The sequence below is a fragment of the Rhinatrema bivittatum genome, chromosome 4 (assembly GCF_901001135.1).
Source record: "Rhinatrema bivittatum chromosome 4, aRhiBiv1.1, whole genome shotgun sequence".
Taxonomy (NCBI): domain Eukaryota; kingdom Metazoa; phylum Chordata; class Amphibia; order Gymnophiona; family Rhinatrematidae; genus Rhinatrema; species Rhinatrema bivittatum.
This window is the reverse complement of record NC_042618.1, coordinates 342,531,999-342,555,003: the sequence shown is the minus strand read 5'-3', so window position 1 is coordinate 342,555,003 and position 23,005 is coordinate 342,531,999. Positions and strand designations below refer to the sequence as shown.

At 47.4% G+C, this 23,005-nt stretch overlaps 1 protein-coding gene across 1 annotated transcript in view; it reads right to left on the bottom strand.

The window, feature by feature from the left end:
• Positions 1-3,044: 3,044 nt before the first annotated feature.
• Positions 3,045-23,005, bottom strand: part of SUMO2 (small ubiquitin like modifier 2) — a 37,475-nt gene continuing 17,514 nt past the window's right edge. The window contains exons 3-4 of the mRNA XM_029600560.1: positions 20,080-20,151; positions 3,045-3,667 (exon numbers count right to left, since the gene is read on the bottom strand). Coding sequence (XP_029456420.1) covers positions 3,605-3,667; positions 20,080-20,151 — 135 coding nt within the window. The 3' untranslated portion in view covers positions 3,045-3,604. The remainder of the gene's footprint in view (positions 3,668-20,079; positions 20,152-23,005) is intronic.

Here is a 23,005-nt window from a genome sequence, read left to right as displayed (position 1 = left end):
GTTTTGGCTAAGCTTGTTGCAATGGCTTTGGGTGACCTCCACAGGCCAGCTGCTGCCATGGGAGCACAGGTAGTGCATGTTACTGCTGAAATTTAGTGGAGAGGGTCATCTCTTGCACTAGGCATGTTTAAAAGCAAAGTATGGATGGCTGGAAGACAGTTATGATCTTGTCAAGAGTGGACTGACATGTTGCTCCTTAAATTAGGGCAACTTTCACAGAGCTCCTGCCCAGAACAGAATCAGTTAACTTATGTACATCCTCACAAGACTGCATGCTCTCACACAAGCCATTCAGTGTGCTCTAATGGCTGCAGCAAATGATACTGAGAAGTTCAAAATGAGTTAAGATGGTACTCATGCTACTCTGCCTCTAGCATATCCAACAAGAATTTCTGCTTAGACAGTTAAGTATTACACTATGTATAACTGATAAGCTGTGATGCAGGCATTGAGCTCTGAAAAAACCTTTCCCCGAAGTTATCAGTCTATAGTCCTTGCCCAGTGGGATGTTTTGAAAAAATTCTCGTCTTTACCCATTTCAGCACACTTTCCATTACCAGAGTGGTGCAGTAATTGGACTAACCCAAACATCAAGGGTAGGCTGGACTATTTAAAGGTCTAGTTTCCTGCTACTGGGAGGCTGGATTCTCCCACATTGTTTGTAAACCCTTTAGGCTTCAATGCACAAGGATTGCTACAGGCCTGGATTGCGTTTTCAGAATTTGGAGAAGCCTGAAACTTCAGTGAGAGGGTCCCTGTCTGCAGATAGACTCCCAATCATCCTCCCCAATGTGCAAGAATTTGGAATACAAGGTTTTTCTGGTAGCAAAGAGTGCTCCAGCCAATCAAGTAGGGGGGTTGAAGGAAATCTAATGATCCACAGGATAATGGATCGCTCCCTCAGACTGGCTGCCATGTCACAGCAAGGGATGAACTAGATTCTGTCCCTAGGACTTCTGATGTCTGATGTCCTGTCATGTCTTCCCCTTGAGGGAAGACATGACAGGAGAGATTGCCCTTATCCCTAGCTGCCAGTAAGGCAGGGTCTTCACCAATCTCACTACCTGGTCTATAGGTTACTGTGTCTTTTGACCAGGAGTTGGGAAGAGATCTTCCAAAATCAGTACATTGTTTAGAAGTGTTATAAGTCTAGGGGCCCCTGAAACTGAACTGGAAGACACATGGTAACCAGAGCCATCCAGGTAGAGTCCTTGCTCTAGAAACCTAGAAAGAAATATGGCTCTTGAGATAGCTGGAGGTAAGAAAAGTGAATCCTCAAGGCCTTATGCTGCCTCAACCCATCTCAAATGCAAAGCCAGGGATCTAAACTGCAGCTGAGCAGAGGCCCACAGTGTGGAAGGAAATAGTACTGCATGCAACATAACAGCTGTAATGGCTGAATCAAGGCCCAATGCACAGATTCTAGAGGGTTGCTGTATCAACAGCACCAAATGCAACATTGGTGCCAACAACCGATGCATTAATACAACAGCATCAACGGTACTGGCAGCTGGCACTTCCTTTTATGCCAAGCCCCATGGGAGCTTGCAAAGGGCTTTAAGACCTAAATGGAGCAATGGATCCAGGGATCTGCACCACAGGAGGGGGAGCTTTGCTTGAGGAGTTCCTACAAAACTCTGCATGGAGGGATATTGAGATGGCCCCACTCCAAGATGAATTCTGGCTTTTCATCAACCTGTGAAGTTCCTCCATCTTCCAGGCCCTGAGTCTCTGGGTCCTCAAAGACATTCAGCTGCAATCTTAATTAGCTGCATCATGGTCTGTCCACAGGCACCAACAGATGTCATGGCCATTTTCCTGCCAAAGATGCAATCTGAAGTCGTTTAGTGCCACAGTTTTTAAGCTGGACATAAGCATTGATGTGCTGTTGAAGAACTGCTGAGACAACTCAAAATGAGTTTCATAAACTTATAAATAGCTAAAGTTTAGATGAGAGAAAGTGAGGGGCTCACAAAGCAGTGCTGTATAGAAACTCATGCTTAGATCAAAAGCTCTATGAGCTAGGGGAGAAAAGTCTGTTTAGCATTGGTGGACGATATTAACCAATTATCATGGCTAATTCAGCATTGCTTGCTGATGGAGAAAAAGAAAAAATATTTGCTCATATGCCTTACTACATTTAAGTTTTACTTGACAGTACATTTCATTCCCTCTTAGCACTGACAGAATAAAATAAACTAAGATTTAAGACTCCCTCTGAAAAGCAGTAGATTCTCATTGTATAGACCATATGAAGGTATACCCAAACAGATCTGAACTGAAGCAGAGAATAAAAAAAGATGCCTGGTTCTGTGCTTGCTTCATATAGGCAGGGCAGCTCACTCAAGAGATGCACTTTCACATCTGTACCTAACAGAGGGAGATTCCCAGAGTACTTTGATTTGCTTACAGAAGCCTGGAATGTTTTGATAGCAATAGTTTTTAGGCAAGAGAACATTACAACATCAAGAGACCATGTTTTTATAGCTAAACACAAAAACATGAGATGTTTATATCCTTCAAGGTACAGATGGTGGATATTTTCTATGCTAACTGGCTTAAGTTTTATGCTGAATACAAGTCCTTAGCAGTAAATGAGTGTTTATGTAGTAATCAGTTAGGAGACAGCATTATCATGCAATTAAGTGAGGCAGAACTTTCTTCAACTGGTTATTAGCAACCCCTCACAACCAAAAAGGACAAGCCACTGCAGATTTATTTTTTTTTGCCAATACTTTTTGCATCTCATGGCCATATACTTACCAGTCTTAAATAGTACCAATCCTGGAGCATAAAATAGTTTTCCATTACAGAAGTCAACCCTGGCTATACTCAAAGCAACAAGCCTTAAACTCAGAAAAAATATGTATAATTCTGATTAAAACCAAGTACTTCTGCCTTGTTACATTAATAGCTCAAAACCATCAATATTGAGGCACATGAACCTAATGCACAGAAAACCAGATTTATATTCACATCTTTGAACAAAACTATACATAAGCTACTGTAACTTTCAGCTTTGTCACCTGTAAGAAACAAACTGGTTTCTTTTAAACAAGAAGTTTATTTAAACAAGACGCTGGACTTGAAGGGAAAACTAGCTAGAATTCTCTAGCAATTCACCCCTACTCAAAGACAGATTGCTCTACATGTAACAGCTACGTACAAAAAGTTATAAAATCGTCCTTGGTTTAACAATGATAAAAGAAACATTGAATATTATCCAATCATAAACAAGGTATCCAGGTTTGCTTCCTTTTTTAGTTTTTTTGTTTAAACAGTGAAAGCAAAATAATTTACTGTAATAAAGGATGAATGAACATACGACTGACAGAGGGGGGATATTCACAGAGGTTTCCAAGTCTGTCCACCCCATCTCCATATGGTGGTCAAAAATTGGCCAGTTTAAAAAAAGAAAAAAGAAAGCAAGCATGTGGGCAAATACACCGGATATTTTATGTACAATAAAGAATAGGAAAAAAAGGTTGAAGAACTCTACTGCAGTAGTCAGATGTGGCTGAAACGAATCTTGGATGTGTGTGACCATGTGGGTGGTGGTTGGAGGGAGCACAGTTCCAGAGAATAAAGGAGTAGGTTTCTCTTTTTAGAAGACTCCTCCCGTCTGCTGCTGGAATACATCGATTGTATCTTCATCCTCCATTTCCAGCTAAGGAGAACAAAGTTGCATTACAGATTTTTCACCATTATTTTTTAAATGCAAAAGTTAATGGCCCAGCTCAGTAACAAGATAAAAAATGCCTTTCCCCCCACTCTACAATGTTTTGCTGTGTTAAACACCCTAAGAAAACAAAAATTGAGATTGTCAACCTATTTCACTATCCTGGAGCAGCTCTAACAAGCCCTGCAGGAGAGTTAGATCTATAGAAACAGCTTTTGGTTTGATACAAATTATTCCACTTGAGAAAAAGATTAAAAAATACATCCAGCATAAAAGAGCTTTTCTGCTGCTTCAGAAGCTATTTTAAAAGTTTTCAAAAATAAAAAAAGGAAAAACTAAGTGCAATTTTCATTGTTACTATGACCATTTTATTGTTGAAGGTATGTTCTACTTCAATAACTTTGTTTTAAAAGTTGTTCCTCAGGCTAGATAATGCTATCAATATGAATATTTTAATACTAGGTCAAGACAGTCTGCACAGCTGCCAATGTTTAAACAGTGAACTGGCAGAAGCTACTGTAAAAATGGAGCAACTGTATACAGCACACTGCAGTCATCCTTACTCCTGGCAGGGAGTCCAGTGAGTACAAGTCTAGTCAAAATTACTATCAGATGGCTCTTAGGAATATCAAGACAAGGAGGCAGAGAAGTATTTTACACAGTGGGAATTTTAAAAGCAAAGATCTGATTCCATGATCATTCGCAAACTTAATCTAGATCAGACGTTCAACCTCTCAGGAACGTGGATCCCTTTTTAGCTTCATGTTTCAGGGATCCCCACACACTTCTCTAATTTTTGCATGCTATAATGGAGAAATTACTTACCTGATAAATTTGTTTTCCTTAGTGAAGACAGATGGACTCAGGACCAATAGGTTATGCTCCCCTGCCATCAGATGGAGAGAGAAAAGCTGTAAAGCTGACTTCACAGTACATATACCCCCGTCGTGACCTCAGCCCTCCAGTATTTTCTTCAAAAGCCACCGTGGACATACTAGTGAAAGGGCTTGATTAAAAATATGACTAAAATGATAACCATAACTGTACTCAACCAACCATAAACATTGAACTCCAGTAAGAATATAGGTACCCTAATCTAGTGACTGGATGAATACTTACATGTAATTCCTTGGATTCAAGGCCCACTCCACAGAAGAACCTGTGGTACAGTTCTTGGGCAGCCAAGGGTGGGACGCCGAGTCCATCTGTCTACACTAAGGAAGACGAAATTATAAGGTAAGTAATATCTCCATTTCCTAGCATGTAGCAAGATGGACTCAGGACTAATGGAATGTACAAAAGCTACTCCTGATCGGGACAGGAGGCTGCCCACAGTCTGGTCAACACCACCCAAGCAAAGGCTGTGACCTCTCAGGCCTGTAGTCCAGCCGATAAAACCTGGAGGTGTGCAAGGGTTACCATATCGCCACTCAGCAGATATCGATGGGCAACAGTAACTTCCGTCCATGAGACTGCCTGAGCCCTAGTGGAATGAGCTCAGACCTGAGAAGGTAATGGCTTTCCAGCCTCCACAAAGACTCCCATGACCACCTACTTAATCCAGCAAGCCTCAGTAGCTCGCGAAGCTGGTTCGCCCTGCTTCCTGCTGCCGTGAAGGAAAAACAGGCGGTCTGTCTTTCAGACCGGTTCTGAGATTTCCAGATACTGCCCTAGGAGTCTACATCCAAATGACGGATACTATATTTCTCCATGTCCTTAAGTTCATCTAGGGATGGCAAAGAAAATGGACTGATTCAAATGAAATGCCAATACTACCTCGGGCAAGGATGGAACTGTATATAGCTATAATGCCCCTGGAGTCCTTTGGAGGAACGGTTCCCGGCACGACAATGCCTGCAGTTCAAAGATGTGACATGCCGAGCACATAGCCACCAGGAACAGTTTTCAAGGTCAATAAATGCAAGGAAAGACTGCAGCAGTCGAAAGGAAGGACCTGCCAAAAAATCCAGTACTAAATTAAGATTCCACAAGGGATCTGGCAATCATAAGGGAGGTTGAAAGTGCTGCACTCCCTTCAGAAAATGGTTCACTTCAGGATGAGCTGACAGGGAGGGCCCATTCACCTCACCCCTGAGAGAGGAGAGAGCTGCTATCTGCACTTTCAAGGAGTTAAGGGCCAAACCTTTATTCAAGCCGTCCTGCAAAAAATTCCGGAAGTGGGATTTTGACCATCCCAGGGGGGATACTACGTTCTTTGCACCAGACCCCAAATACTCTCCAGACCCACACATATGATAGGGACATGGAGAACTTGAGTATAGAGTAAGGTGACAATTACCACCACAGAATATCCCCCTCTTCATCAGTAGAGTCCTCTCAAGGGCCAGACTGTAAGACAGAATAGAGTCTGATCCTCATGAAGGACCAGTCTCTGCTACAACATGTCCCTCTGCAATGGAGGCACAAGGGGTTCTCCACAGGAGTCTCCACATGTCCACATACCACGGACACCTGAGCCAATCTGGAGCTACTAGTAGGATTACTCTCCTGAGGATTCTGATTTTGTGAATGAGCCTGCCTAGTAAGGGCCACGGAGGGAAGACATAGCAACTAGTCTTCCAGCCAGATCTGGACAAGAGCATAGATTCCCAGGGTCAACGGATCTCTTCTGTGACTGAGGAATCAAGGAGCCTTTGCATTGTGAGATGCAGCCAGCAAGTCGATTGAAGGGAGGCCCCAGTGATCAACTATCAGTTGAAATGCTTTGGCCGACAATCCCTACTCTTGGATCCAGCCTTTCCCTGCTTAGAAAGTCTGCTCTGACATTGTCTTTTCCTGCGATGTGGGAGGCTGAAATCTGTAGATAGACCTCCTTATGGAGTGGGTGGAAGTACATCACCTGTGACACCTGCTGGCTCTTGATGTAGGCTAGTCATTGCGTTGTCCGACATCACATACCTGGGAGAACATGGAGCACTTGACCGTGGAGTCTGTGGCTGAACTGTAAACACACCAATCTGACTGACGGGCTTCCAGGCAATTGATGTCCAGAGGGCCTCTTCTTCCATCCAATGACCCCAGGCCATCAGCTCCTGACAGTGAGCTCCCCAGCTCCAGAGACATCTGTCGTGAGAACCAGCCAATTCAGGGAGGACAAAGACACACCCCTACTCAGATGAGCTTCCTGCAACCACCACTGGAGGTGAGAACAGATTTCCATTGGTAAGTGGAGATGAATTGCATAGTCTTGAGAATATGGGTTCCAACATGATAGAGCGCGTTGAAGCGGACACACGAGTGCCCTCGCCCCCAGCATTACTTCCAGGGCTGCCGCCAGAGGACTTTGAGATAGCTCCACACTGTCAGGTTTACTGTGTTCAACTGACACACCTGATACACCAACTTGTCGCCAGAAGACCTTGCCCGCCTGGTGATGAACCGGACTCCCAGATACTCCAAGGACTGGGAAGGCTTGAGGCTGCTCTTGGCCAGGTTTACTACCCAACTGAGTTCCTGTAACAAGGGGAAAATCCTGTTAGTCACCAGGAGGCTCTTCCATGAACTTGGCCTGGATCAGCCAGTTATCCAAGTATGGGTGCCCACTGGATCCTGAAACTGATAATGACCCAGTATCGCAAAATGTAGGAAACTGTTCTTGTCTGATTGTAATATGTAGATAGGCCTCAGATAGGTTAGGAACTCTCCCGATTGTACAGCCATAATCACAGAGCGTTAAGGTCTCCATGCAAAAAAAAAAAAAAAAAGTCACTCGCAGGTGACTTGACACGAGGTCCACGATGGGTTGAAAGGAACATTCCTTCTTGGGTACTACAAAATAGGTGTAATGACCTGAATTTTCCTGGGGCGTAGATAGTGGGATCACAGTCCTCATCCTGAGGAGCCTTAGAAGTGTAATCTCCACAGACATTTTTGAACTGGGAATAGAAAGGAGACTTCATGAATACGCATATCCTTTTCGCATGACTTCCAGTACCCATTTGTCCAAAGTGATCTCAACCCACTGTTGGTAAGACAGGTGACCCCCTATCTCCTCATCCTGAAGGTGGGCCAGTAAAATTTAATTGGGGAGTTTGGAACAAGCCTGAACCCGAAAGTGCCCCTCTTGAGCTGCCAGATATGAAAGGACTAAGACCTCCCAAGGGATCAAGACCTCTGAAATATCTAATTTTTTATTTTTTTTTTTTTAGAGACACAAAAATGCTGGGAACCCCTGGAACAACCCCTCATAGGCAAGGGGCACTGCTTCCTCTTATCTTCCAGTAACAAGGGAACTGGAGATTCACCCCATTTACTGTTCGCTTTTCCAACTCATTCCTGAATAGGAGCGATTCTTTAAAGGGCATCTTTGTAAGATTAGCTTTGGAGGTTGCAGCAGCTGACCAATTTTGCGGCCATAGCTGTTGGCTGGCCGCCGCTGTCACTTTTGGCTGAAGTATGGACTAAATCTGAGCCCACAACTGCTAAAAAGGTGGCAGCAGGTTCCATAACCACTCTGAAATTCACCCCAAGTCACCTTCTAAGAAAGTAGACACAAACAAGCCACCAGAGCGCAACAAGAAGCAATCTGTAAGTTCGTTGCTACTGCGTCAAAGGCTTGTTTAAGGATAGACTCAACCAGTATATCATGCACATCCTTTAAGGCTGCTCCTCCCTCTACTGGGATAGTTGTTAGTTTAGAGACAGCATAGATCAGTGCATCCACTTTAGTGAAACAAACGTTCTCTTACTGCCGGGTCCAGAGGGCATAGCGTTTCCAACGCTCACCCCCTTTAAAACTTGCTTTTGGGCATTCCAGATCAATCAACTCCTGGATGACATCCATCACTGGAAAGTAGCAAGAAGCTTTCTGCAGGGAAATCAGAATAGGATTCTTCTTTATTTCGGTCATAGAAGCCGCCCCAGGAACTACCAGCATCTTCTGGTCTGGCAAGCCAGGGCTGGCAATTTGTCTCTGTGAAAGAACTGTAATATGTTCTGATACGGTTCTAACCCAGGCGGGATTTCCTCATCTTCCAAGGAATCTGGGTCATCTGTGCATCCATCCGGGTCCCTACCACGGGTACCCTTGGTAAGGAGAGGCATCTCTTGGGATCTGCCGGTAGGAATGGGAGAGGGAGGGGTCACTGGCTGAGTTTCCATCCAGACAGGGGCAAGTGAGGCAGCAGACCGTGCCTGTACAAAAGCTTGTAGCCCCTGGAAAAACTCCACCCAAGAATAGGCAGCCAGGTCCATGCCTAGTCCAGCTGGACCCTCCCTAGCACCTCCTGAATTTCATTCTCCAACAGATGACCCCAGTCAAGGGTGTACTCAGATCCTGTGTACTGCCACTTAAGGCTGTGACCAACCCTTCTGAATGGGAGGAGCCTGGCTTAGCAAAGTCTGAGGCAGCCAACTCTCCTTGGGCTTCCCTCATAGTGCTGACAAGTTAGAATCCAGGTCAGGCTGTGAAGCCCTAATATGACAAGCAATGCAGAGGGTAAAGCACTTAGCTTTCTTGATTGCCAGCACCATTGGCCACAGTAGCTGTGCGTTCAATTGAAGCCCTTCCACGTCTCTGAATCGGAGTCCTTTTACTTACCTGGGCTCAGCGCTTACCGCAGGGATGGCGAACTCCAGTCTGAGGGCCGCAAACAGGTTTTCAGGATATCCACAATGAATATGCATGAGAAAGATCTGCATGCACTCCATCCCTGGCTTACTGGCTGAGTACAGAGACTGTCTCCGGCTGCAGGGGGAGAGGGCTTTAGCAGTCACTGCTGTGCTCTGCTTCCTGCTGAAGCAGCTGAAAGGCAAAGTCCACACCAGAAAACTGGCTACTGGCCCAAGGCACACCTCTGAGGGATCTTAGGAATCGCCTCAGGAATTCTCAACTGGGATAGGGACCTTTAGGTATCACTGCAGGAGAGCAGGGTTCAATCTTTCTCCAATTTAAAGGTAAATTTTCCTAACAAGTACTACAATCCCACTAAACGACCAATGCTGGTTTAGGGAAAGCACATCCACATCTGCTAGGAGACAGATACTGAATGGCTGAGGTCACTGCAGGGCTATAGCTAAGGTGATGTCAGCTTTGAAACCAGACTCAGTCTCCATCTACTAGCAGGTGAGCATATAACCCATTGGTCCTGAGTCCATCTAGCTACACGCCAGGAAATCTTGCACTTAAACTTTATGCACACAGATTTCAAATGTCTAGGTGGGTCACTGCGAAGCGCATGCACAGCCTGTGCACACAGCTCTTCCTGAATCACATGGTCAAAGTTGTGCACGTAGGGATGCGCCCAACATTAAACACAGCATGTGCACAAAGCCAATGCTTTGCCATACTGACATCCTATGGAGAGCAATACATGCACAAACTCACGCAAGATGACACTGCCATGGCCTACCACGCAGTGGGCCGACCAAGCCTACAGCAGGGCATAACCCACTGGGGGCTGCTCACACTCAGAAGCCCAATTCTCCTTACCCCAATGGGAGTGGGAACAATGTCTGTATGGCATGCCAAGCATGGAGACTGGGGGGAAGGTCTACCGAAAATACCTCTAATCATCTGAGTCAGTAAATGGAGAAATTACTTACCTGATAATTTCGTTTTCCTTAGTGTAGACAGATGGACTCAGAACCAATGGGTATAGTGTACTCGTGCTAGCAGCTGGAGACTGATCAGATTTCAATCTGACATCAGCCCCTAGTACATATACCCCTGCAGGAAGTGCAGATCCTCAGTATTCTTCCTTGCAAAGCATTGTGGATATATGTTTGACTGACCGATTGGTTAATTTGATTAACTTGTATAACTTCGTAGCTATATAAACGTTATAACTTGATTAACTGGAATAATTTGAACTGGTCGATTGAGTATAGCTAGAGACCGCCAGGGAGCTCAACCGGAAAGCAGACACCCAGCCAGGTGGAGACCTAGGTAAACGAAAGGAGGCTTACCCTTGAATCATTTGCAATACCATGCGTGACGGCAGCCAAGGGCGGGCTGCTGAGTCCATCTGTCTACACTAAGGAAAACGAAATTATCAGGTAAGTAATTTCTCCATTTCCTAGCGTGTAGCAGATGGACTCAGAACCAATGGGATGTATAAAAGCTACTTCCGAACTGGGTGGGAGGCTGCCTGTGACCCACTTAGTATTGCCCTTGCGAATGCCGTGTCCTCCCGAGCCTGAACATCCAGACGGTAGAATCTGGAGAAGGTATGGATGGAGGACCATGTCGCCGCCCTGCAGATCTCGGCAGGCGACATTCTTGTTTCTGCCCAGGACGCTGCCTGGGCTCTGGTTGAATGGGCCTTGACCTGTAGAGGTGGAGGTTTCCCTCCTACGTAGGCCGCCTTGATAACTTCCTTGATCCAGCGGGCTATGGTTGCCCGCGAGGCTGCTTCCCCTAGTCTTTTCCCGCTGTGAAGGACGAAAAGGTGGTCCGTCTTCCGTACGGGTTCTGACATTTCCAGGTATCTGGAGAGGATTTTGCCAACATTGAGGTGACGCAGGTTACGGATTTCTTCTGAATTCTCCAGGGCTCCTGCCGAGGGGAGCGATATGGTCTGGTTCAGATGGAAGTGGGAGACCACTTTGGGAAGGAATGACTGTACCGTGCGCAGCTGGATAGAACCTGGGGTGAACCTAAGGAAGGGCTCACGGCAAGACAGTGCTTGTAGTTCAGAGATGCGTCGCGCTGAGCAAACTGCCAGGAGGAAGACAATCTTCAGGGTCAGCAGACTGAGTTTTAGGCCTCGAAGAGGTCTGAAGGTGGATCCAGATAGGAAGTTCAGGACGAGGTTGAGGTTCCACAGAGGCACCGGCCACTTCAGCGGTGGGCGAATGTGTTTGACTCCTCTCAGGAAACGTGACACATCTGGGTGAGAGGCTAGGCTATCACTGTCGTCCCTGGTGCCAAAGCATGCCAGTGCTGCCACCTGTACCTTAATGGAATTGAGGGATAGTCCTTTCTGAAGTCCGCTCTGTAGGAACTCCAGCATCACGGGAACTTTAAGTGAGCGTGCCTTGATGTCGTGATCTTCGCACCAGGCCTCAAATATTCTCCAGATCCTTATGTATGTTAGCGATGTGGAGAACTTGCGTGCTCGGAGGAGAGTGTCTATTACAGCCCCCGAGTATCCGCTCTTCTTCAGGTGAGCCCTCTCAATGGCCAGACCGTAAGAGAGAATTGAGTCTGGTCCTCGTGGACGATCGGACCTTGTTGTAGCAGGTCTCTGAGAGGGGGCAGGGGTAGAGGGTTCCCTGCCAGCAGTCTTCTCATGTCTGCATACCACAGTCTTCTTGGCCAATCCGGGGCCACCAGAAGAACTAGTCCCTTGTGTAGCTGTATCTTGTGAATCATTGCGCCCAAAAGGGGCCACGGCGGGAAGGCGTATAGTAGGGTGCCCTGTGGCCAGGTTTGCACCAGGGCATCAATCCCTTGGTATTGTAGATCCTGCTTGCGGCTGAAGTATCTGGGTACTTTGGCGTTGGTTCTGTTCGCCAGGAGGTCCATTTCCGGTGTTCCCCACCGGTTTACTATCATCCGGAAGGCTGCAGGAGATAGCTTCCATTCTCCTGGGTCTAGACTTTCTCTGCTGAGGAAGTCCGCAGTGATGTCCTCCCCACCGATGTGGGTGGTGGAGATCTCCTGTAGGTTTGCTTCCGCCCATGCCATCAGTGGGTTTCTCCAGTGACACCTGTTGGCTTCTGGTTCCCCCTTGCCTGTTGACGTAGGCAACCGTTGTGGCGTTGGACATCACTCTGACCGCTTTGCCTCGGAGTCTTTGAGCGAACCGCAGGCAGGCGAGTCTGACTGCCCGCGCTTCTAGGCGATTGATGTTCCATCCTGCCCCTTCTGCGTTCCACTGCCCTTGGGCGCTTAGTTCCTCGCAGTGTGCTCCCCATCCCCGTAGACTGGAGTCTGTCGTTAGCAGAGTCCAGGTTGGGGATGACAGTCTTGAGCCTCTGTTCATGTGGCTGGGCTGCAGCCACCAGCGTAGTTTGGTCCGGACTGTACCCGGGAGAGGTAAGCATACGGTGTAATTGTGCGACCGTGGGTTCCAACAGGACAGCAGTGAGTGTTGTAGAGGCCTCATGTGGGCCCTCGCCCAGGGGACCACTTCCAGTGTGGATGCCATCAGCCCTAGGGCCTGCAGGTAATACCATGCTGAGGGGCGAGGATCGCTCATCAAGGATTGCAACCGGTTCCACAGTTTTGATCTCCTTGTGAGAGTCAGGCTGACTGTCTTCCTTGGTGTCGAAGTGGACCCCCAGGTACTCCAACGATTGTGAGGGCTGCAGGGAACTCTTGTTCTTGTTGACCACCCATCCGAGGCTCTCCAATAGAGACTTGACTGTTGGTTGATTGGATGCTTTCCTCTGGTGACTTTGCCCTGATCAGCCAGTTGTCTAAGTAAGAGTGTACGAGGACTCCTTCCTTCTGCAGTATTGCCACTACCACTATCACCTTGGTGAACGTCCGTGGTGCTGTGGCTAGCCCGAAGGGTAGGGCCCGGAACTGGTAGTGATGGCCCAGGATCTTGAAACGTAGGTAACGCTGGTGTTCCTGATTAATTGGGATGTGCAGGTATGCCTCTGACAGGTCCAGGAAGGTGAGGAAATCTCCCGGCTGTATTGCCTTTATTACGGATCTCAGGATTTCCATGTGGAAGTGGGGGACCTTCAGGTATCGGTTTACGGATTTGAGGTCCAGGATTGGTCGGAACGTTCCCTCTTTCTTGGGAACGAGAAAATATATGGAATAATGACCAGAGTTTATCTCCTGAGGAGGTACCGGAGTTATGGCGTCGAGGTTCAGTAGTCTGGTCAGTGTAACTTCCACTGCCGCCTTTTTGGTGGGATCGTGGCAGGGAGACTCCACAAACTTGTCCGGGGGGGGGGGTGCATATGAAGTCCAGGTAGTACCCTTCCCGGATGATGTTTAGGACCCACTTGTCCAAAGTTATCTCGACCCATCTTTGGTAGAATAGGGCCAGTCTGCCCCCCTATGGCTTCCCTTGGATGGGTCGGCTGATTCTCATTGCAGAGCGCGGCCGGGCCCCGAGCCCAAGCTGTTTCCCCTCTTGTTGTGCTTGCTCCGAAAGGACTGGTTCCTGCCCGGAGGGCGGGGCGCCTGGTAGCTGCTCCTGTATGGGTTGAAGCGCTGTGAGCTTCTGCCCCTGGAGGTCCTGGAAGGCTGTCGCTGGACTCTCCTTGACTTGTCTTCCGGAAGGCGTGGTACTGGGGATTCGCCCCATTTGCCCGCCATCTTTTCTAAATCGCTGCCGAACAGAAGTGATCCTTTGAATGGCATTCTTGTGAGGCGTGTTTTGGAAGATGGGTCAGCTGACCAGCTGAGCCAGAGCTGTCTCCTGGCCGCCACCGCCGATGATACTCCTCTGGCCGCTGTGCGTACGAGGTCCAAGGCTGCATCCGTTAGAAAGGATAGCGCTGGGTCAAGGATATCTCCCGGTGTGCCGTTCCTGGCCTGAGATAAGCAGGCACGTGTCACCACAGTGCAGCAGGCCGCAATCTGAAGAGACAGAGGCCACGTCAAATGACTGCTTAAGCATAGCTTCCAGCCGGTCATGCGTGTCCTTGAGGGCTGCTCCTCCCTCCACCGGGATGGTGGTGCGCTTGGAGACTGCGCAGACCATGGCGTCCACTCTTGGGCAAGCGAACATGTCTTTGGTTGCTGGGTCCATGGGGTACAAACTGGCCAAGGCCCTTCCCCCTTTAAAGGCAGACTCTGGGGTGTTCCATTCCAGGTCAATAAGTTGTTGCGAGGCTCGCAAGAGCGGGAAATGACGGGAGGTCTGGCGAAGACCTTCCAGAAATGGGTTCTCCTCTGGATCCCCCTGGGTTTCTGAAACCGGGATCACTAGTTCTGCCAGGCATTGGGAGACCAGGTCCGGGAGCTCCTCCCTTGTGAAGAACCGCCTCATGGTTCGGTGGGGTTCTGTCCCGGGGGGGGGGGGGGGGGTTCTTCTAGAGGTTCGGCTTCATCTTCTGAGAAGTCCATGCCCTCGAAGGTAGGACTACTTGGCGGTAAGGGCCTATGCCTGGGTCTTGAGGGGCCTGGGGCATAGGGGTCCTCCTGCGACGTATGTGGTTGGTCCGCCCGGGAATCCGTTTGCATCCAGACAAAGGTGTGAATCCCCTTGAAGAGTTCCACCCAAGAAATAGACGAGGGGTCCACATTGAGTGGCGCTGTTTTCCCTGGGAGCCTCCGGCTGGGAGGGGGTCCCGCTGGGGGTTGCTAGCTCCAGGGAGCCCCCTGAAGAGCTAGTCCCCGGCCCTGGGTGAGTCTGAGCTTGTGGTGGATCTCCCAGGGCCTCCTCGCATTGGGTGCATAGAGCGTCGGCTTCCTGGCTCTGGGTGGCCCTGAGGTGGCATGCTGAGCAGAGGCTCAGGGAGTTTACTTCAGATCTTGGCGGCGTTGAGGTTGCCTGCGCGTACATGTTACGCTCCGGAGCACCTGGTTGCGTGCGTGGACTTGAGCGCATGTTAGTGCACTTAAATCGGGTTGTGCGCGATCTGTGCGCGCCGGTAGTCAAATGCGTGTAGTCCGTGCGACCGGGACTTGCGCGTGCCGCTTATGCGTCTGAGTGTTCTTGTGCGTGCAACTTAGGTGCAGGAGTAGGTTTGTGCGCACAGGTAATTTTGTGCGCTCGGCCGGCGGCGATGAGAACGGCGAGATTAAGCCAAGATGGCGACGGTGACCATGCAGGCAAGATGGCGACTACCTCGGAGGGTCTCCACGTGGGAAGCCCTTGGAAATGCCGGGGTCTGGCCCTGCTAGGGCGGATCAACCCGGTGGCGCTGGCTTCGGCCGATGGCCTGCGCTAGTCCTCAATCCTCGGAGACCGGCACAAGTAAAGATTTCTACCTTACCTTATCTTCGGCGCTTCCCGGGTGGTCTCCGGCTGTGGGGGGAGAGGGCAACTACCTTCACCGCCACTTTTGAGGGTGCACCCGCTGCTTCTAAGCCGCGCCCGAACTAGTCTCGCTCGGGGGCTAAGTCCTCGCCGCGAACAGCTCCGGACCAAGGCTGCCTCTATGCTGCGCCCGAGTCCTTCTCACTCGGGGGCTAGGTCCCTGCCGCGATTCGGCCACCGGACCGAGGCTCTTACCTCCGAGGGACCACGGAAATCACCTCGGGAAACTCAACTGGGGAGGGACCCGAGGGTATCACCGCAGGAGTGCGGGGCTCATCTTCAGGTAGGAATTTTCTTTAAATTTGGTAGAACGCTCAGCGAGTGTGAGATAGCTAACTGCTTTGGAGATGGAAAATACTGAGGATCTGCACTTCCTGCAGGGGTATATGTACTAGGGGCTGACGTCAGATTGAAATCTGATCCGTCTCCAACTGCTAGCACGAGTACACTATACCCATTGGTTCTGAGTCCATCTGCTACACGCTAGGAAAATCTTCCTTTTTTTTTTTTAAACTTACCTGGGCTCAGTGCTTACCAGCTGAGTATATAAATTGTCTCTGGCTGCAGAGAGAGAGAGAGCAGGGGTCACAGCTGTGCTTGGCTTCCTGCACCCACTGCCTAAGCAGCAAAGTCTACGCCGGGAACTGGCTACCGGACGCACACCTGTGAGGCATCTCAGAAATCGCCTCAGGAATTCTCAACTAGGGGCGGGATCTTTAGTTATCACCGCAGGAGAACAGGGCTCAATTTTCTCCAATTTAGAATGTAGAATGTTTCCTTCCAAAAAGGTACAACAATCCCCATAGGGAGAGGTACGTCCATCTGCTGAAGACGGAGAATACTGGAGGGCTGAGGTAATGGCAGAGGTATATGTGCTGTGACATCAGCTTTACAGCCTTACTCAGTTCTTCATCTGCTGGCAGGGAAGCATAACCCACTGGGGTCCTGAGTCCATCTGGCTACACTGGGAAACATTATGCACTCCAGAATCATCCACAATGTATAAAACTGATCTAGACTGAGTAAGTAGGGAGGGCAATTTCCAAAGCTATTTAAAAAATTGCCCTCAATTGAAGGTTTTGACCATTCTACTTTCCAATCCAGTTGCAATGGGGAAAAGGAAGCAAATTCAAATGTTCCAGGTTGGCAACGTTGTATGGCCTGCCAGAAAATCAGCACTGGTACCTGCAGACCAGCAATCTAGTTTTCAAAGGGAAACTGCTTGCAGAGTTTCCTTTTTGAAAACAGGTCAGCAGGGGAAGCCAGCACTTTTGGACCTGCTTACTTTTCATCTGCTTTGAAGCAGGTACAAAGAATATGTATGACAATATGCACAAGGATTGGAAAACTAAATCTATATCAACTTCCACCCCCACCCCCCTCAGGCAAATTAATGTATGCTGTTCACAGTATAGGTATTTTTATTCTCAGTGGTAGGGAATAGCAATTTTCGAAGGGCCTTACCCAAAAAGCCTCTGGGTAAACAGGTGTACAAACCCTCACTTAAGTGACCCCCTTTTAGCCTGCTGCTTTGATATTTTTATATTCTTAGAGAATATGAAACAAAAAATAACTGATTTTAGAAAGCACAACAGCCTGCTTTTCAAAGGGAAAAAGGCTCTATGCTTGTGTGTCCTCCAGATAACTTGTTTAATGTCATATCCAGACCCAGCTGTTCATTCTTCCTCCTTGATTCCTGATCGTCTTTCCCTTCTTCCCTCCTGGACAATGGTGGTCCTCTATCCTACTGTCCAGCATTTCTGAGGGTCTTCTCTACTCTGCTAAACTGCCAATCACTGTCCTACCAGGTCAATCATGGATTCCTGTATCCCTCTTCCATTTATGTCTCATTCCTTCTGTCTTCTCCCTCATACTGTCAACCCCAGTGCCATTTCCTTTTTTCTTCCTTTAAGCCAATACGCTCATAAAAGATCTGTCTTAGCACCCTCACATGGGAATCCCATGTAAATGAGGACATTAATCATTACTCCAAGGCAGGGAGGTGTGCTGGCTTAACTGATTTTCTTAAAGTTGGACATTTTATGCCATCTCAGAGATGGAGTATAGTTTCCAGCTCTAGTCAAGATGCTGTGCTGTGATGTCAGCATGCTAGGAGCTGGCTGCAGGAATGAATGTGAAAGGAAAAAGGAAAAGACATGAATTTATAAGAAAAAAGTTGTCAAAGCAAGACAGAAAAGCTGCATAAGAAATGTTGAGAAGCATTCCAAAGAAATGAGTTATACCTCCTTTAAACAGCCACTCATTCAAAAAAATTAAGCAAACAGGCCAAAATCGGATTATAGAACTTGCGGGCCCAGTGTTGCACACTGCCACCATGATTGATCTTTCTCCACCTTGAGTGCAAAGCCCCAGGGTGCAGTCACTTTCAACAGGGAAATGCCACAGGACAGTACAAGCTAGAAACTGACACTACCCCTTCCAGATTTAAAAATATGCATTCATCCAGTGCTAATGCACATTTTAACTCCTGATGCATTAGCATACCATTAGCTTACTGCATCGGGAATTAAAAAATTTAACCTGTGCATTGCACAGATTATTATCAGCCTGTCAGACAGCAGCAGAGCACATGGCAGTAGTAGGATAACCCAGTTTTCCTCAGTGTGCAGCAGAGGCTGCAAAGTTTCTGACAGCCATAATTGTCCCCTCCTCAAAGTGCAGCAGTGGGGTTTACAATCTGTTCCTGTCTTCCTCACCTCTGCTAAACATGCAGCAGTTCTGTTTGAGGCTAATGGGTTTGAATGGTCATATCTGTTCCTCTACCCCTTCCCAGACTGTAGCAATGTTGGGTGCATTTTTTTTTTTTTTTTAATGTCCCTACTCATTCTCCCAGCCTGTAGAAAAAGCTCAGCTAATAACAGGTGGCAGAAGCCTGCTCATTTTCAACCTGGCAAGACTTATTGCATGCCCTTCTGGAGGACCAAATGGGATGGTCTCAGACCCTGGGTTCATTAAAAAGAGCAACAAAAATTAATGAACAGTACAGCTCAATCACTAAATTCTTACTAAACATGCAAACGGTGTTCCAGACCAACTATAGTCATGAATTGCATCTTACTCTAATCCTTGCCAGCCATATTCAGAGATGTTATATTTGAAGAACTTTATATAAATTTTGCACATAACCACAGTTCAAGGGTAAATTACTGTGTATCAATGTTCCCGCTGAACTACTGAAATTACCAAAACTCAGTGGTTAAGAATACTTTTCTTGCAATGGCCAATCAAAAGTACAAAGGAAGTTAACTCCTGCTTTTAGACGCAAACAGGCTCTACAGAATTTTCTCCTATGGGATATGAAATTTACTCAAGCTCATGAAGTCACATACAGGTCGATATAGTACAGTGCACTCTGGTGGAGCGCACTGTTAACCCACGATTGGACACGTGTTTGACGCGCTAGCATTACCCCTTATTCAGTAAGGGGGGTCAAAAATGCGCATCCACCCCCCCCCCCCGAACCTAATAGCACCCGCAACATGCAAATGCATGTTGACGGCCCTACTAGGTATTCCCGCGCGATTCAGAAAGGAAAATGTGCAGCCAAGCCGTACATTTTACTTTCAGAAATTTGCGCCTACCCAAAGGCACCAGGAAAGTGCACAGAAAAGCAGTCTTTACTGCTTTTCTATGCACCCTCCGACTTAATATCATGGCGATATTAAGTCGGAGGTCCCGAAAGTTACAAAAAGTTTAACAAAAAATTTTAAGTCGGCCCACGGCTTGAAAACTAGACGCTCAATTTTGCCGGCGTCTGGTTTCCGAACCCGTGGCTGTCAGCGGGTTTGAGAACAGACGCTGGCAAAATTGAGCGTCTGCTGTCAAACCCGCTGACAACCGCCGCTCCTGTCCAAAAAGAGGCACTAGGGACGCGCTAGTGACCCCAGTGCCTCTTTTTACCGCCGGCCCTAATTTGAATACTGAATCGCACGCACAGGAGAGTGGGCATTTGCCCGCTTCCTGCTGACTTTACCATATCGGCCCGATAGGAAGGACTAAGTCGTGCAGAAAGTTCACACCCTTCAAATTCCGGTGTACTATGGGATTTTTCCCCATTTTATATCCCTTTTACCTTAACATACTTGTTATTGCAGCAACAGTCCTGGGCTCCAGACAATGAACTAGCCTTGCAACCATGGGATCTAAATCTAATCAATAAACTTTACCCTTACACAATGATCTAATTCCTTCCCACCACCCTGGGAATAGTGAAACCTGCCTTCACAGTATGCCCAGCAGACTCAAGACCAGACTTGGAACTGGACAGATTTGCTACAAAGCCACCAGGCTAGCCTAACTTGCTCTTCTCACCCATGAAGTACAGGAGTACATGAATGCCTACAAATGAACCTCTTCACACAGTAGTTGCAGTAATTTGCTTGGCATTTAGTTACAGGGACAAATTCCAGATATCACATTTGGTAACTTCAAAAAAAAACAAACCACAACTACTGGAGGATAACATACCTGTGCAGGTGTGTCTGTCTCATTTATTGGCTGCCCATCAAACCGGAATCTGATCTGCCTCATTGACAAACCCTAGATCAAAGAAAGCACATTATGAGGTCAACATATGGATTACTGTGGTTCAAAGTATCTATGCAACTTTGCACACAAAAGTGACTTCAGTTTACACTATTTCCAGGTATTAGAAGATGGTACATTCAAAGATCTGAAACTCTAGAACTACATTCCTATATTGGATGTGACTATAGGGACGGTACTACTGCCTTTAGACCTAGGCAGTACCCAGGCTGCAAGCTGCCCCTCCTCCCCACCTCATAGCAAAATGGTAAATGATAACAGAAAGACTGAAGTGTCACAGTCTGCCTAGCAAGGTTATGTAAATTCCATTTACTCTTCCATCACACACACACACAGGCAGTTGCAATATTGATTCATGTTAAATGGGCACTCATGATTGAGCGCCTAACTCCCTTAACCCAAATCGGAATCTGATCTGCCTCATTGACAAACCCTAGATCAAAGAAAGCACAGTCAGGCCGATACAGTACAGTGCGATCCGACGGAGCACACTGTTAGCCTGCATTTGGATGCGCGTTTGACGCACTAACGTTACCCCTTATTCAGTAAGGGGGGGTCAAAAACGCATGTCCACCCCTCCTCCCCGAACCTAATAGCGCCATCAACATGCAAATGCATGTTGATGGCGCTATTAGGTATTCCCACGTGATTCAGAAAGGAAAATGTACAGCCAAGCCGCACATTTTACTTTTCAGAAATTAGCACCTACCCAAAGGTAGGCGCTAATTTCTCCGGGCCCCAGGAAAGTGCACAGAAAAGCAGTAAAGACTTTTCTGTGCACCCTCCGACTTATCATATCCGCTCTCCCGCGGACTTTACTGTATCGGCCCGAGTAGGAGGTCAGCATATGGATTACTGTGGTTCAAAGTACCTATGCAACTAGTGGAGGAGTTGCCTAGTGGTTAGAGCAGTGGGCTATGAACCAGGAGACCAGGGTTTATGTCCTGCTGTCGCTCCTTGGGCAAGTCACTTTACCCTCCATTGCCTCAGGTACAAGCTTAGATTGTAAACCCTCTGGGGAAAGGGAAATACCTACAGTACCTGAATGTAATCCACTTTGAAGCACTGAAAAGAGTGTGAAAAGTGGAATATAAAATCTAAATAATGCATGCTGAGCCACCTCCCAGGCACCCGATTTAATATTACAGTAAAAAGGAGGCACTACAGGAGAGATGGCTGTCAGCTGGTTAGGAAAATGGATGCTTGTTAATTGAGCATCCCTTTTCCTAACCTGACTCCCAGCACACTTTTAAATTCTATTTCGGTTCCTCAAGAATTAACACCTGCTCCGGGCAGGTGTTACTTTTTGCAGGTTAAAATGTGCACAGGTGCAATTTTTTATTTTTTTTTGAATCGGGGGAAATAGGTAATATCCTCAACATGAATTGATAGGTGATGAGCACTATTACCTATGCGCTCGACTGAACGCGCTGTTTAGCATCAGGAGTTATGGATGCACTTCCAATTGGGTGTTGAGCCATGTGCTATGGACAGCACAAAGTATTGCATTGGCCTGAAAGTTTTATTACAACTGCTCCTAATAGATTTCAAATCATGAAAGCAGTAAAAAGGCATCCTAGCTTAGTAGATGCAAAAATCAGAAGAAATGAATCTAGCATATTTGACTCAGTTAAAGGCATCAGTTTTAGACTGCACAATTCTGTAAATACAAGAACGTTCCTATAACATAGGAAATCTACAAGCATATTTAATCTATGACAAGTAACATCCCAATGTGACTTGAGCATAGCTCAGAAGGGAGAATCAACCATTGCCAGCAAGCAAGCTGCCATGACAGTCTGGATGTCAGTTATAGTATGGGAGGGTGGGGAGCAAGGAGAAAGTATAATCTGAATCACTAGGCTGGCCCAACTGTTAACATTCTTTATAACCTTAGGTACAAACTCAGGCAGCCTTTTGGAGACAGGGAAATACCTACTGTGCCTGAACATAACTTGCCTTGAGCTACTAATGAAAAGGCATAAGCTAATGGAGAAATTACTGAACTGTTTTCCTTGGTGTAGACAGATTGACTCAGGACCAGTGGGTTTATGCTCCCCTGCCAGCAGATTGAGATTGAGCAAGCTGACATCACAGTATACATAACCCTGCAGTGATCCCAGCCTGCCTGAATTCTCTTCAAACGCAACGGTGGACAGACTAGAAAAAAAAAACCCCACACTTGATTAAAACAATTAAAAATAGATAACCAGAACTGTACTCAACCAACCATAAACACTGAACTCGCATAAGATTCTAGGCATCCCAAGCTAGGGACTGGATGAACACTTACCAGTAAATCCCTTGGGACTCAAAGCCCCACAGGAGGAGTATTGACACTCATGCAGGAGTGCTGAGTCCATCTGTCTACAGTAAGGAAAACAAAATCTTCAGCTAAGTAATTTCTCCATTTCCTAGCATGCAGACAGATGGATTGAGGACCAGTGGGATGTACCAAAGCTACTCCCCAACAGGAAGGGAGGATGCTCACAGACCAGTCAGCATCGCACATGCAAAGGCTGCATCCTCCCGGGCCTGCACACCCAGACGATAAAACCTGGAAAAAAGTGTGTAAGGAGGACCACGTTGCAACTTGGCATAAAGACAGGAGACAAACTAATCTCTGCCTGAGCCCTAGTGAAATGAACCCTAACCTGAGTAGGCAACGGCTTTCCACCATCCACATACGCGGCCGTGACCACCTCCTTAATCCAATGAGCTATGGTAGCTTGTGAAGCCGAAGCACCCTGAAACTCCTGCCATGGAGAACAAGCAATCAGTCTTTCAAAGATGGAGACCTCCAGATACTGCACGACAAGACACCAACATGGAGAGCAGAGACGCTCTT